General features: G+C 36.0%; 3 protein-coding genes across 3 annotated transcripts in view; 2 read left to right on the forward strand and 1 right to left on the reverse strand.

The window, feature by feature from the left end:
- Positions 1-40: 40 nt before the first annotated feature.
- tomm7 (translocase of outer mitochondrial membrane 7 homolog (yeast)) lies at positions 41-3,919 on the forward strand. The gene is made up of 3 exons (XM_077506908.1): positions 41-226; positions 815-863; positions 3,686-3,919. The coding sequence occupies exons 1-3, from the start codon at positions 124-126 to the stop codon at positions 3,699-3,701; spliced, it is 168 nt and encodes a 55-aa protein (XP_077363034.1). The 5' UTR covers positions 41-123; the 3' UTR covers positions 3,702-3,919.
- Positions 3,920-4,391: 472 nt separating this feature from the next.
- Positions 4,392-15,115, reverse strand: il6 (interleukin 6 (interferon, beta 2)). Its single transcript, XM_077507643.1, is given in 6 exon segments — positions 4,392-4,698; positions 4,701-4,901; positions 5,860-6,003; positions 6,931-7,029; positions 7,118-7,330; positions 14,858-15,115. Coding segments are annotated over 6 exon segments (1,068 nt in total). The 3' UTR covers positions 4,392-4,545.
- Positions 14,998-15,342, forward strand: part of rapgef5a (Rap guanine nucleotide exchange factor (GEF) 5a) — a 38,398-nt gene continuing 38,053 nt past the window's right edge. Inside the window, exon 1 of the mRNA XM_077506688.1 lies at positions 14,998-15,257. Within this exon, the coding sequence (XP_077362814.1) occupies positions 15,114-15,257 (144 nt within the window). The 5' untranslated portion in view covers positions 14,998-15,113. The remainder of the gene's footprint in view (positions 15,258-15,342) is intronic.

Consider the following 15,342-nt stretch of genomic DNA (forward strand, 5'->3'; position numbering starts at 1 on the left):
CGTCCTCCAGCCACAAGACGGCGACACAAAGCTAAACGTTTTCCCCCGGTGATGGCGCATTTCCGCTTCCGTGTCCTTGATAGCTCGTAGCGGCGCTCTTGCTGCTGAGTTTGCAAACAAAACATGGCAAAAATAAGTAAAGAAACCAAACAGCGGCTACAGCAGCTGTTCCAGTGCGGACAATTCGTCATCCGATGGGGTTTTATTCCAACAGTGCTGTATTTGGGTCAGTATGAAAGCGTGAAGGACGTTGCTGTAAAACACGCCGGTCTCATGTTAGCCAGCTAGCATAAGCGTTTTGACCCTTAATACGGCGTGATTTTGACTACTGTAATAAGTTCTTCTGTGGTATAAAAAACACAAATTAGAAGTTATGTTAGAGGTGACACGTGTGCATTTGGTACATGGACTAGGAACTAGGAAGTTCAAACGTTCACGTTGTGACGCTTCGTCCGGTCGAAAAATTTGCAAACGTCACATCGGAAACACCGATGAGGATATCGTCACGTGGTTCACACCAATCCCACCTCGCATTTCCCCTCATTTGTACAACTCGAGATACAAATTTGTGAATGCTTTCACAACTGCGGTATGTTCTGCTAATAACTAAAACCACTGAAGGCAGGGTGAGAAAAAAAAAAAAAAAAAAAAAAGAAGTGCTTCTTCATTCATACTTATCTAATCTGACTGATGCTGTCTCGGGGCAAAAATGAAATGTGTTTCAAGTTTTTCCAGTTGGAATTGATGTGGAGTGTTCCCGCTCCTCCGTGATTTTTGTTCTAATATCGTTCTTTTGTTTCATTTCGTCTAACAGGCTTCAAGCGAGGAGCAGATCCAGGAATGCCGGAACCCTCGGTCCTGGGGTATGACTTGAATAAATTAAAAATGGTTGCCCACCATCAAGTACAGGGGGTTTGGATTTATGCGTCACTTGGGATATTTAAACACAGTTTTAAAACAGTATAAATCCATTTTAACTTATTTAATATATTGAGAGAGAAAGAGCAATGGGTGAGACAAAATTATTGCACAACAATGTCATGTTTTTTGTCCCCAAACCTAACAAACAAATCAATCATCTCACTATTCACTATATATATCTCAAAAGATGTACCTTATATAATGAACCTACAGCAGTTACTTTCTGTAGGTATTCAATGCAGGTTGGACGTTCAATAATCTTAGGGACAATTTTAAACCTTGCACTTCCTGTTTTCAATCTTCTTCTTTAGTCAAATATGCAAATTGTGCCACCATCTAGTGAGCGACATTAAAATTACACGCAACATAAACGTGAGACAGAACAAAAGTTAATGAACTGGATTGTGGAATATATCCTTTTTTTTTTTTTTTTTTTCAATTGATGGAGAAAAATCCAGAGTTAAAATCAAGCCCAATCTTATTGATGACATTTATTACATTTTAAAACCATACTGTTGTTGCTACTTGCTATTATACCACTTCTCCTGAGTGAGACGAGTCTTTATTCTCATCAATCGACTGCGAAACTGCCAGTCATGTTGTCATTTCTTGAGATGAGAAAAAAAAAATAGTATGAAGGGTAAGTGCCTGATGTTGCAATGCATGCGTGTGGAAAAAAAAAAATACCACAGAATTGTGGGCATAGTTCTTGTAAACTACTGACAAGTGGCTGTACTGACCTGCGTCATCAGCAGTTGCTGTGTCAGCATTTTCGTGTGTATGTGCGAGGACGGAACAGATGGATTCAAATCGACATTGCAATGTATTAGAATACAATTTTTAAATTGTGAAGGCTGTGATTTTTTTTTTGAGGGGGAGGTGGGGGGTATTTTTATATATATATAAATATGTGTATTTTATGTTTAATTATTTATAAAGCCAGGGCTTCAGCCTTGTAGTCTACAATCATGTTTACGTATTATTGTTGAATGAAACATGAAAAGTTGAGGTGATAAAGACAGATTGGTTTGCATTAGTTGTAATTTTACTTTTTACGCCACATTTACTGTTGGGTTTTTTATGGATCTAAAGAAAGCATTTGATACTATATTCTATATTAATAAATTAGAGAGTTATGGTATAAGAGGGTTTAACATATAAATGGATGAAAAGTTATTTTGAAAATAGATTTTATAAATATACAATCAATACACTTGAAGATTACTCACGGAGTTCCCCAAGGGTCTATACTAGTCTCTTGCATATAAAACAAATACCAACCCTGTTTTTAAATTGCAAAAAAAAAAAAAAAAAAAAAAAAGCCATAAGAATTATTAATCTATTAAAATATACAAATTCAACACATCCACTATTTATTAAATTAAATACAATGACATTTTATGACTTGGTTGAGTTTAAAATAGCACAAATGTAGAAAGTACACAATAATCTACTCTGCCACAGTACTCAGACGTTGTTTGAAATGAAATACATTCTTTATGAAATAAAGGGGTACAAGTGTCTACAAAAAAAACAAAAAACAAAAACGAACAAATATTAAAGAGATACTTTTCTTATTTAGCCCATTTTTGGCAGTCAAACATTCATATTTTGCCTATAATCAATTTGATATTTTCATTATTTTCCATGTCCAATTAGTACCTTTTAAAAACACATTTTGCAACTTGCTGTCGACTGAAAATGACATCACAAGGGCTCAGGTAACCAATCACAGCTCAGCTTGTGAATGTCACATGACCAAACGGAGAAAACAGATGAGTTGTGATTGGTTACCTGAGCCCTTGTGATGTCATTTTCAGTCGACAGCAAGTTGCAAAATGTGTTTTTAAAGGTACTTATTGTACGTGAAAAACAATAATAGTATCAAATTAAATATAGACAAAATAGTAACTTTTTATTACTATAATGGGCTAAATAAGTGAAGTATCCCTTTAAAGGTGCGTTTCTGCAAGAGGTGTTAACTTGTGGAATCGTTTTGGTAATGACTTGAAAAGATGCAAGTCAATTGTTGAGTTTAAAAAAAAATGTTTAAAAGTAAAGTTCAAGAGCATTATTGAAATCAGACATCAGTAAGTACAATTGTAGAAATTTATTTTTTCCCTGTCTCGTTGTACCGTTATGAGTCAAATGAAAATTTAATATGTGAGTATGAGGATGTATTATTATTGTCTGCCTTTGAATTTCATGTACATACGTTATTGACAAATGTACGTATGTGTTAAAGTGCAATTGTTTACACAAGCAGGATTACACATTTTCTTTTATTGGAATGTATTAATTTATTAATGAAATAAGTCAACAGATATAAATAAGAGGTACGACTAGATACGTTTTTAACTTCTTCCGACTCCTTTTGAACATGTAAACCATTATGAATGATTGAAGTAAGTTTCTTCTTACTTTAAATTTTTTTAACTGCTACTTGTTTATGTTTAGATGTTCAATAAACAAACATTTGTTTGGATTTTGTGACAATGCAGTGAATGCGTAAAGTTATTTTTCTCACGTTAACAGCTTTTTCAGATTAATTCGTGGTTCATTTGCCTTAACTTTAGCGTAAGCGCTACCAATCAGAACATTTGTGTATAATAAATCTGATACAGTTGATTGTAACGCCGATTCACGTATTGTTTGTTTATAAATGCATTAAGAAGAGAACCTTGAAACAATAATTGCATATTAAATCGAAAGCAGCAATGAAAAAGTATGCATCACCATCCGATTGTTTTTTGCTTCTTTTCAGCCTACTTTGGGGTTGAAAAATGATGACAACAACCACCTGAAGACCACGTCAGCCACTTCATACTGAACGCTTATTTTTACACGTTCTGCAGTGAAATTCATAATTCAATGTCAATCAAATGTTGTCCTGTTTAAAAGTATGATGATTTTGGTCACAGCTATTTATTTGTTGTTATGACGTCTTTACTTCGGTTTGCCCATTCCATGTTTTTGTCAATAAATGTCTGACAATAGATCCTATAAACTCCCTAATTTATTTTTGAAGGTTGAAAACATACAAATACATTTCACTCTTTAAAAAAATGTAAGAAACCAATATCAAATTTATGTATGTATAGGTCATGTTAAAAGTATTTTCCTGTTTAAAAAGACTAACTATAAATATTTTTCTAAAAATTTGAGACTCACTCGTTTGTGCTATATAACATGATAAAACAAAAACAAAAAAAATCCAATCACATTGTAGGTGTTATTATTCATCATTTGAGTGAGAATTCATCTTTTTTTTTTTTTTTTTTTTTTTTTTTTTTTTTTTTTTTTTTTTTTTTTTTTTTTTTAAACATTAGAGACGTCAGCCAAAGTTTAATTTTCAATCAAACAGCTTGATTCATAAATAGGCAAATACATTTTATTCATGTTTACAAAATACATTCAGCAAAGACAAACTCCTGAAATAAATATGTAAATATAGTTACAAATGCCTTCAAGTATCAAAGCAAATTAAATACGAACAGTCTGCCTTTAAATAAATTACTGTTTTCAATAAATAAGACTCACAACAATGGGATTTTGTGTGAGCAATAAATATTTTCTCCAAAGAATAAATAAACAAACAAAACAAAAAAAAAACTTTTTGGTGCGTCATTCAAAAACTGATAAATACATCATCATTCCTGTCAATGGATTACGACATCTCACTGCGGCTACAACGACGACTTCCCTTAATTTGCTTTGCGTTTTGCCCATTTTTCCTGACCCGGGCTCCGTCGCGGATGTGACTCCTACAACGTATTGTAGACGGCGACCTTGGCGGGTCTTCCCCTCCGCCTGTCCTTCCGGCTCAGCGCCCGCTTGCCGTCAACCATGAAGATGTAGAGCTGCCGCAGGATGCTGTGCGCCGTCATTTTTCTGTGAAAAACATCTGGATTGTCCAATGATGCCAGTAAGCTCTCCTCCTGGCTGTTGCTCAAACTTGTCACCTCTTCTGTCTTTTTCATCTGCAGGACAGAGTAACAAATACAACTGTCAAAATATGTATTATAAAGAAAGACGTCAACATAGATTTATCAAAGATAAAATCCTATGGAAATTCAAAAGGGTTATGGCACCTCAAGCATTTTAAAACATTTCTAAATTATTTGCTCGGTTAAGCCTCCTTATAGAAGTGGGAGAGAAACAAAAAGGAAAATTATCCAATGTGGTGCAATTTTGTTCCTAAAATGTTAACGGTTGTTACGCTAACTTAGCGCAACATAGCTAAAAACACAAAAGTAGATAGAAATGATTTTATATTGTGCCCTATAGTAATTGGGGAACCATGTTAAAGCTTGAATGCTAACAGTGAACGTATTGTTAGCTTGAATGCTAACACTTAACATACAGTGTCGTTAGCTAATTTCGAATGGAAAAACACAACAAATTCAACAAACAAAAAGTCCAGGTTCCTCAATTCAACTTTTGCGTATCATGATGACATTGAAGACTGAGAATTTACACATAACAATTGGGGGGTGGGGGGGACTTTTCAGCAAGCATATTAGTGTTTGTTAATATTATGATAAGATGTTCAAAAGGACTTAGCTACATCTTTAACCAAGCTAAATTCAATACTTTTTAATTCCATTTTACATTAAATTGAAGACCAACTTCACAATCTTCTCAATGTCCTATATCTTTTTGAAAGTTGCTACAGTATATAAACCACATCATTTAATGCCAATTAAGGCCTTGTTTTTAAGAATAATGGATTCAGCTGCAATCCGCAGGAACCCTGTTTTGGAAATTATGCTATTTGGCTAGCAAGATGTCACTCTGGCAACTTGAACAAGAGTGCCTTTAGACGTGCATTTGTGTTATTTTATTACTTAACACAAAGAGAATCGATAACAGCATCAGAATCACTAAATCACCTTCTTTCCTATCCCTATATTGTCGGGGAGCACATTACCAACCTACCTTTTGTTTGATATTCCAGAGAAGGATTGCAGTGTACTGTTTGGCCTCGGACAGAATTCTACTGTCGGGGTAGTCCTTCTCAACGTGCTTCAGAAGACTCGTGTAAATGGACAGACCTTGGGCCAGCCTGTGGAGGCAAGCCTCCTAGAGAGAAGACAAAAATCAACGTAAGCCATTCATTCATTCATTCATGGACAATTGGTAAGAAGTAGCGTTGCCCTATTATTCATTTGTTTATTTATTTTTGTTAAATAAGGACAAACTGATACAAGCTGATGCAAAATGGTGGCAGTAAATTCAGTTCAGTTTCACACTAAGCATCTGTTTGGCAAATATTGAACTATTCATATTATATAGCTATTTAATGCCACTGTGGTTGAAGTTTACTGTCAAAATAAACATTAAGCAAAGAGCACTCTACATTGTTGTGTTCAAAACAATCACATAGCTTTGCCTTAGGAAAGTAGAATTAGCGTAATGCTAGCAAACGGTTCATGCTTGCTGTTAGCATTGGTAGAAACAACGCATATTTGAACAGAGGCGCCATTGTCTGTTTTTTACTTGCCTGAATATGTATTTATTGACAACTTTTTAATTGCATAACCTACTTTTGAAAACAAACAGCATTTAGATAACCACGCAACATAAAAGTTAAGACAATGCTAGCTAGCAAGGTGACGTACTGTATGTAGCGTTGCCTTCGGAAAGTACAATTAGCGTAATGCTAGCAAACGGTTCATGCTTGCTGTCAGCATTGGTAGAAACAACGGATATTTGAACAGAGCTACCACTGTCTGTTTTTTTTTTACTTGCTTGAATATGTATTGACAACTTTTTAATTGTGTATCCTACTTTTGAAAACAAACAGCATTTAGATAACCATGTAACATAAAAGTGAAGACAATGGTAGCTAGCAAGGTTATTTATTTGATATTATTTTTTTACTTTTATACAAATCAGAGTAATTATGTTTGTACTTTTACTTGAGAGTTTTTTTTTTTATATATTTTTTTTTATTTTTTATTTTTTTAAATTTATTTAAAGTAGAGTGTTTCCACTTCTGGTTCTTACCTTGCTGAAGTTGGAGTTAGGGCAGTTTGGTGGCAGTTGTGGTACTTTGTAGTCCTCCAGCAAATGAAACTCAACATTGTTTTGGAATTCATCTTCAAACTGAAATCGAAATTGGGCACAACAAAATTGAAGTATGACAGACAGAACAGAAGAAGACAATGAAGAGACTTTTTGAAGTTCCGCTTACAGCTTTCTGGTGCACTTTAGCGGTAGCCAGAATCGAGTCCCAAACGTCGGAGGAGCTCAGCAAGCTGGACGGCTCGGTTTCCTCCTCACTTGAGGTGCCACCTGATGGAAAGGCGGTGGGTGCTTCTATAAGCGGAGCTGCGGTGGCACGCGCTAGCAGAAAAGCCAGCAAACCCACAGCAAGGATTTGTGCATCTGTGTGGACGCACGAGAAAATTATGAATGGATGGCAAAAGAGGAACCAAAATCAGGAAGCGTTCGCCATTGCAAGTCGTTCACTTACTCATTTGGGAAGGCATGTTTTGCGTCTCTGGTTGAGATTCCTCTTGTGTTGACCCCTTTGGGCTTGTGGAACTTGTCTTGTCTTCATACGGCCCCGCCATTATATACTCGACTGACTGCAGGGATTTCCTAATACCTTCCTGCTTCAATTATCCATTTGTGTGACTGATATTGTAACTTTTGTTTTGGTCCCTCCCTAACCCCGTATGTCCATTCAGTATATTTTCGGCCTCATTGCTTCATAGTTATTCCTACATAAGTACATCTATGAATCAGATACTGAAAATACTTTTGATCTGGATGACAGCCATCATTTAAAAATCACGGTTCAGTATTAATGATGCGATGACATTTTTCTTATGTTATCAATGTCATTCAAAAGACAGTTTAGTTACCTTTGTGTTGACCAATCCTGGTTGAAATGTAATTATTTTATTGAACTTCTAATGGTAGATGCAAAGTTTCTTAAGCAAAATTTGATCTTGCACCATCAATTCTGCCAATATTATAAATACTCATATGGCAAGGCCACATGCTAGCTTCACTCGCTGCTCACCATGCATACCACCACCCGCACTCTCAATTCCAGAAGTTTTGTTTACCTCTTTTTTTTTTAATCATACCATGAAGTAAAAAAATAAATATTTGATATTTTTTATAATCTAGTATGCTACATTTTATTACTTTATGAGTACATTTTTTTTCAAGCACAGTTCTGTTATATTTACCTGAAATTCATTTGCTTTGAATCAATTTTAAAAATATATTTTAAGACAAGGTTTTTATAATTTTTAAGTCAGTTATTTATAATGAAATTTTACCCTTTATATTTAAGTTCAGTCGTGATGTTCAGAATGTTACGGTGGCTTACAATTGCGGGGATGGGCGAGTACCGATACAGGTATCGGTATCGTGCCGATACCCGGCCTTGTTTCAAGGTAATTTACCATCAAGAACTAGAAATTAGAAGAAAAGAAAATTGCCATTAATGTCTTTTTTTTTTTTTTTATTAAAAAATGTTGTCCGAATATATTGGTCTTTCTTTAAAAACGTCTTTTTTTTTAAATCACTTATTTCTAGGGATGTAACGATAAGTGAGATATCGTGATATTAAAACTGCCACAATATCGTCGTCGTCATGTTCGTGATATTTAAATGCAACACATCTGTAAAAATAAAAAAGTCAGGTTGATTTCCATTTGTGCAGTTCTAGCACGTTTTTTAGGGCAATTTAATCTTCATTAGGGATGTTTTGGCCTTCTATGTTTAAAATCTACGCTGATTGTCAGATGAAGGGGAACGTAATATGTGTGTGAACAGAGTCAATATGCGGAGGAACTCAATGTGTGCGTGCATTAACATAACATAACAACAATAAAACATAACAATAATAACACACAATATTGTGCTTTTTTTTTTTTTTTTTTACACAATATTGTGACCTTTTTTTTTAAATATCGCCAACCTCCCCACAATATCGTGATAATTATCGTATCGGGATGTTTGGATATCGTTACATCCCTACTTATTTATGTAAAAATAACTGAAAAATAACAGTTTTAATAAATAATACAATGTCAGGCTTTTTTTTTTTCATAATGTAAATGAATCGTTACATGAAACAAGGCAACAAAAATGGGACGTGCAGTAGTAGTGCAGTAAACCTACGATAATGCAGTCCTATTAAAGCCATAATAGTTATTTTAAAAACATTGCTAGTCCATGAATAGAAAATAATGAAATGAATAACAGTAACGTATGATGGATGCTTTAAGAATTTTTATTATTGTGCGTGGTAAATGAAGTAATCTTTTCCCCTCGGAATTTAGTCACTGATTAAAAAGAATAATGGCCAAACTTTTGCTAATTATGACTCACATAGGAAGCTACTGCAATTTAATGAATTGATGCCGAAAGCAGAAGTCAAGCCAAGTATTGTTTTGAGGTGGTACTTGGTGTAGAAAACTTGTATAGAATATTTCAACACGAGACTATTTCATGTCACGTCTTACTATTTTTGCTAACATTGCTCAGTTAACTCATCGATTAGTTAACTCCAGTGAGAGTGAAAAAAAACCCCTCCAATGTTGACATGCTGTCTTGAGGATGTTGTAAGAACGGGTTTACGTTTTCGTGTTTTTTTTTCTTTTTCTTTTTTTTTTCTCTCACTCATCATCCTGTTCAACATGACGTGAGTCAGCCCAGGCAACATCAGTGGCCACTGTGAATATACAGTACGGCAGAAGAAGAATAAAAAAAAAAGTATTTAGTCAGCGAACGATTGCGCAAATTCTTCCACTCTAGATGATGACAAGTTTGTCATTTTCATCATACAGTAGGTCACTTCAGCTGTGAGAGGTAGAATGTGAGAACATTCTGGAAATCACATCGTAGGACAATCAGGAACAAGAAATTAGAAAAGCGAGCAGTGTAATGTTTAACGAGTTGAACCCTTTCAAGTTTGTTTGCATCATGTGTGTCGAGCCTCTGACATCCTTTCCTCTTCATCAGTTACTTTCCATTTCCTCTCAGATTTCTAGTGAAATCGTGTGTCACCTTATTGCCTCTCAGGCACAAATTGCCGTTTGACAAAATCAAGTCCCCGCATGACTGTTCCTCATTTTAGCCTTTCATCAGTGAAAAATACCAAAAGGGAAGTGTGCTTTATTTTTGGTTTCATAGAATAGTTTCATTGTGCGCTCAGGAAAATTGAATGTCAAATGTCACCAATCTATGTTCGCATCAAAAACATTTTTGTTTTGTTGTCTTTCATTGCTTTTGCCAATGAGAAATGATAATGGATGGATGAATGAGATTAAGTTTACGCGCACGAATGCTATAGTCGACCTTAGAAGAGGTGTGATGTGGTGAGAGGTGTGATAATGCAATTTCAAAGTTTTTATATGCGTAATTACATTTTCTAGAAAAAAAATAGTACTCAAACGTACACTCATGCGCACCATGGCCAGTTGGGGGCACTAATATACCCATATTTACATGCGGCCGTTCAAATAAGTAAAAAAAATAAATAAAAAATCTGTCGTAAATAATACATGCCTAGGAGTATTATATTATGTATATATCTACCGTCTGATGAGCTTTATGAAATACACTTGTGCCCGTTTTATGTTAGGTGTGCATATAGAGAACACATTAAAATTCATCTCCGTGTGGTTAGGTCGCCCTCTAGTGGTCGCATGTCAGTGCACTTGCTGAGCTGCTGACTAGCATCAATCTTTCCTCCTGAAGTCTGCAGTTTACTATTGATAACGCTAGATGGCAGTGTTGAAGCAGTGTACTCATGAGAGCAACCTTTTTCTATCGCTTGACTTCAAGAGGTCAAATATTTCCTAGCTGACTTTGCAAGAAGCGAGGTAATGTACACTTACAATAGTAGCTAATCGAAGGGAAAATATAGTTTATTATTTAGGATTTTGATTAGTTGAATAAAGTTAGGAACTGGTATGGAGTTATAGTGGTAAAATGACACGGAGGCAGTTTACTACGAAAGGAGTAAAAACAAAAATGCTTGGTTGTGTTTTTTTTTTTTTGTGGAAGGCTGCATCAGATTATTGGCATTTTCTTTTCAACGTGAAAAGATTATTTAAAATACTATTTTCTTTTTGGAATAGGGTCACAGAACGAATACAATTAGTATCTCAGGCGCCACCGCATTTTTTATTTATTTTTTCTCCTGGCCTACTACTTTTAGCTCACTCTGTCCTCTTCTTCTGTGGATGTTGAAATCCATAAGAGGAATTGTGTCTTGGCTCAGTGGAGCTCAGGCGGGCACGCTTCAATATTTAATCAAGAGTGCACTTGTTTGAAGAGTGTTCTCTGAGTAGTGTGTGATAAAGGAAGATGTCTGAGGTCTGACCACGTGTGCGGAGTTTGTATGCAGGACACAAGCTTGGGGGAGGAGCAAAAAATAAATAAAAAATGATGGGACTGCATACATACTGTATTTGTATTTGTGTGTGCGTCGTGACAGTTTGGGGATGAAAGGCTTTACCAACTCGCATGGTAATTGATTGCTTCACGCTCGCTCCATGTTCCATGTGTTCCCTCCTTCCCCTCTGTACTGTAATCCATCCTCGCTATGTGCAACCTACAGATATTATGCTGGGATCATCTATTCAGCAGGTCATATTATCAGGTTTATTTGCTGTGTGTGCATCTGCTGCACCGTATGCACAAGTAGTGGCGGGTGCAAGTAGAATCCCTCGGGCCCACCAAGCCGTTTATTTCATCATTCTTCACAGTCAGGGGAAGGCTGGGTGTAATTCCCTGTTTTTTTTTTTTTTTTTTTTTTTTTTTTTTTTTTTTTTCCTTCTTCTCAGCAATTTAGTAAAGACAACATAAGGAGGTTTGTGAAAATGCTGTTTTGTTCAAAGAAATGAATGACCCTTTTCTGGTTTACTTTTGTCTTATTATGCATTTTTTTTTTTTTAACACATTTGAAAATAACCTAATTTAGCCGATAGAAAAATTTGAGCAGACAGCCGAGTTATCCAAGTGCACTGGAGATGAACTCTGCACAGCTTGTCATGTCATCCGCAGTGGCAAAATCGGCTTCCTTCAGAAATCTTCAGTTGGGAAAAAAAAATAATTCTCTTTCAACCATGTTCACTTGATGTCTTCAATTAAAGCAGGGGTGTCCAAACTTTTTCATTTGAGGGCCACATAAAGAAAATCAGAAGGACGCAAGAGCCACATAATGTTATGAAGAGAAATTGTGTTTAGTACTAAAAATTGTACAAATAATTTATTTGTGCTTTTGCATATTTAGAAAAATGCTACAGTATATAAACCATTTTATTTGTAATATGACAGTAGCGTTATTATAGTTTTGGAATTTTTCATTTTAATTTTTATTTATTTTTGTTTTTTAATTTAGTTAGTTTTAATTAGTTTTCAGGGTGGTTCTGTTAGTTTTTTATTAGTTTTAGTTCCTTAATAAATGCTTAGTTTGAGTTTATTTAGTTTAAGTATTAGTTTGATTTATTTATTTGTGTATTGTGTATTACTTGTGCGCAATATTTAAAAAACACCATGGGCTCGACGTCATTATTCCGGTTTATATCCAAATAAATCTACTACAAATCACATTGGAAATCATCCCCAAAGGCTCATGCATTAAATTAATTACCAAAGACTAAAACGAAGGACATGTTTGCTATAATTATAGTTAGTTTTAGTTAGTTTTGTAAACATAAAATGTAGTTTCAGTTAGTTTTCTTTTTTGAAAAAGCATCTTCGTTTTTATTTTATTTTGTTAACAAAATTGTTTTTTGAATTTTAGTTTTTTCGTTAGTTTTAGTTCACTAAAATAACCTTTAATAGCACCTGTGTTTTTTGACACCCTCCCTTCTTACTTTGACCATCTCCAAACATTTTTGTTTTTATTTTATTTGAACTGAGTCAAATGCCATTTTTAGCACATGTCGCGGGCCACTAAAAAAATGGACGGGGGGCTGCAAATGGCCCCCGGGCCGTAGTTTGGACACCACTGAATTAAAGGGTAAGGGTTAATGTTATGTGTCCTTATGGCACACGAAAAAAAAGTCCCCCTAAAAGCCTTTAAAAAAAAAAAAAAAAAAAAAAAAAAAAAAAGAGTACAAGTACAAATAATGTGATTTCAATGATTACTTTGGTAAAAACGTAATGACAAGAGCTTGTAAAAACCAGACTAAGCAATTTCTGGAGAAATTGCGTGGGAATGCTGAAAGCTGAATGTTAATAGCTGAATGCTAATGAAGGAAACAAAAACTGTGAAAATTACAAAGTAATTACCTATTAATTACTAGTAATGATAGTAGTAGTCGTCGTAGAAACAGTAGTAGTATTACTAGTAATTATTAAGTAGTAACTTGGAGTTAAATGATTGTGACATTTTATGCAATTGTAGAGTACAACAACAAATATAGAACAAAAACAAAATAATGTTTTTTTTTTTAGTACAATACTGAGCAAATGGAGCATCACCTTGTATGCTTCAATCTGGATCTATCAATTACTTTTTTTTTTTTTTTTACAACACGTGATTTTGTTTTCTCAGATTCTCCCCCTTGTTTCATGTCCTTCAATCACTTAAGGTGTCAAATCGATGCAGAACCAGTTGGTCTTCTAACAACTTGAGGTCCTGCTTCTTCAGGACATCAGAACTGTGAGGTAAGATGCACTAACCACCGAGCCACCCAGAAAAAAAAAAAGAAAAAAAAAAGTTTAAATTGTGCACTTTAAAATATGTGGAGCCACTGTGTCTAATACACCAAACAGCCATCTCATGTTTCAGCTCACCTGCCGTCTGTTTTCAGGTTAAACTGGAATGTATAGCAACCCCCACAAATGCACACATACAGATAAGACTGGCTTTGTTTACCTATAGAAAGGTGCTCACGCTATATTTAAGTAAAAGTACATAGTTGTGTATAAAAAAAAAAAAAAAAAGTATAGTAAAAGTAAATGAGTACAGACTGGAAGGTAGGTACTTATAAGTAAAAATGTACAAATGCACTTTTACTGTCAATTATGTCAATTAAGCTACCATTTTTGTTAACAAAAACACTTCACCTGTTTGTGTTTTTTTTCACATTAGCTGACAGTATCAAATCATAGGCTGACAATGGAACTGAATGGAAATCGGAATTTCCGAGTTCAAGGGGGCGTTCCCGGACGCACTTCCTGGTTTGAACTCGGATAGTTCCGACTTCCGACCATCCTCGAATGCATGGTCGGAAGTCGGAACATGGTCCGAGTTGAAACTTCCCAGTTCCGACCTCAAAGCGTTCAAGGTCAAAGTAAACAACCAAAATGGCGGATAGGGATAAATTGTTTTTTATTTTGGTCCTCAAAACTCAATTTGACCTCCAAGAAACTTACCTTTTTGCAATTTTGCTATCTTATTTCATAAGCATTCCATACAGTTACGTAGTTTACCGTATAATTTCATGCAGGGAGATAGCAGCAATACTGTCACGTAGGTTGCGTTACATGAAGATATGTCGAATATTTGGAAGAAAGCTATCTAGTTTTATACTCGAGTAAATTGTGTTTTGCTATTCAGTGACGTCACATGTAGTCCGCCAGTGAAGTCGGAGTCCTTGTTTTTTTCCGACTTCGCGAGTGGAATTTCCGAGTTCAAGGGGCGTTCCCGGACGCACTTCCTGGTTTGAACTCGGATTTTTCCGACTTCCGACCATCCTCGAATGCAGCATTAGTCAAAACCTTTATTTAAACCAGAGAAAAAAAATCACCCGAGACAGAGGTATTTATACATTTTAAAAAAAAACAACAACAAAAAACAATACAGTATGGAAGATTTACAGTGGACTTATTGAGTGTCCCTTCCTTAAAAATAAGAACAAATATAAATTTGTCAATGCTATCCAAATTAATCGTGAAAAGTACCCCCCCCCCATCACAATCACGCGCACGCCTCGTCACGCTGCTTGCTAACCTGAGGTGTGCCCGTGCTGCGGAACAAGCGAAGTCGCTGGTTAAACGCGCACACGCGCGCGCGACCCATCACGTTGCAGATGCACGTCGCTGCTCCGTGACCGGCGGAAAGCAGGAAGGAGGAGAACCGAGAAAGTGGGGTGGGTGGGAGGGAGGGAAGGAAATGGCGACCTGGCGCCGGCGACGGTGCGCCTGTTGAGGACGAGCCACTCGAGGACACGCCGCTCGCTCGCGTACTTTTACGGGGGCGGCACGTCATGGACGACTCGGAGCCCGCAGAGGACGGCCTGCTCGCGGGCTTGCGCTGGAACCGGAGCGCGCGGGACCAAGCTCAGCTCAAGCACAAAATCCGGGACCTGCCGGGACTACTTAAACACGGGCTGCACCTGCGGAAGAAGAGTGTGAGTTACGTCAGTTTGAATGGCTCTCCGTCCGCGTTTGATGCCGCTCGCTAAAACAGTTTATTTGTAAGCAAGGCTGAAACCG

This window comes from Festucalex cinctus, chromosome 19 (genome assembly GCF_051991245.1).
Source record: "Festucalex cinctus isolate MCC-2025b chromosome 19, RoL_Fcin_1.0, whole genome shotgun sequence".
In the NCBI taxonomy this organism is placed as follows: domain Eukaryota; kingdom Metazoa; phylum Chordata; class Actinopteri; order Syngnathiformes; family Syngnathidae; genus Festucalex; species Festucalex cinctus.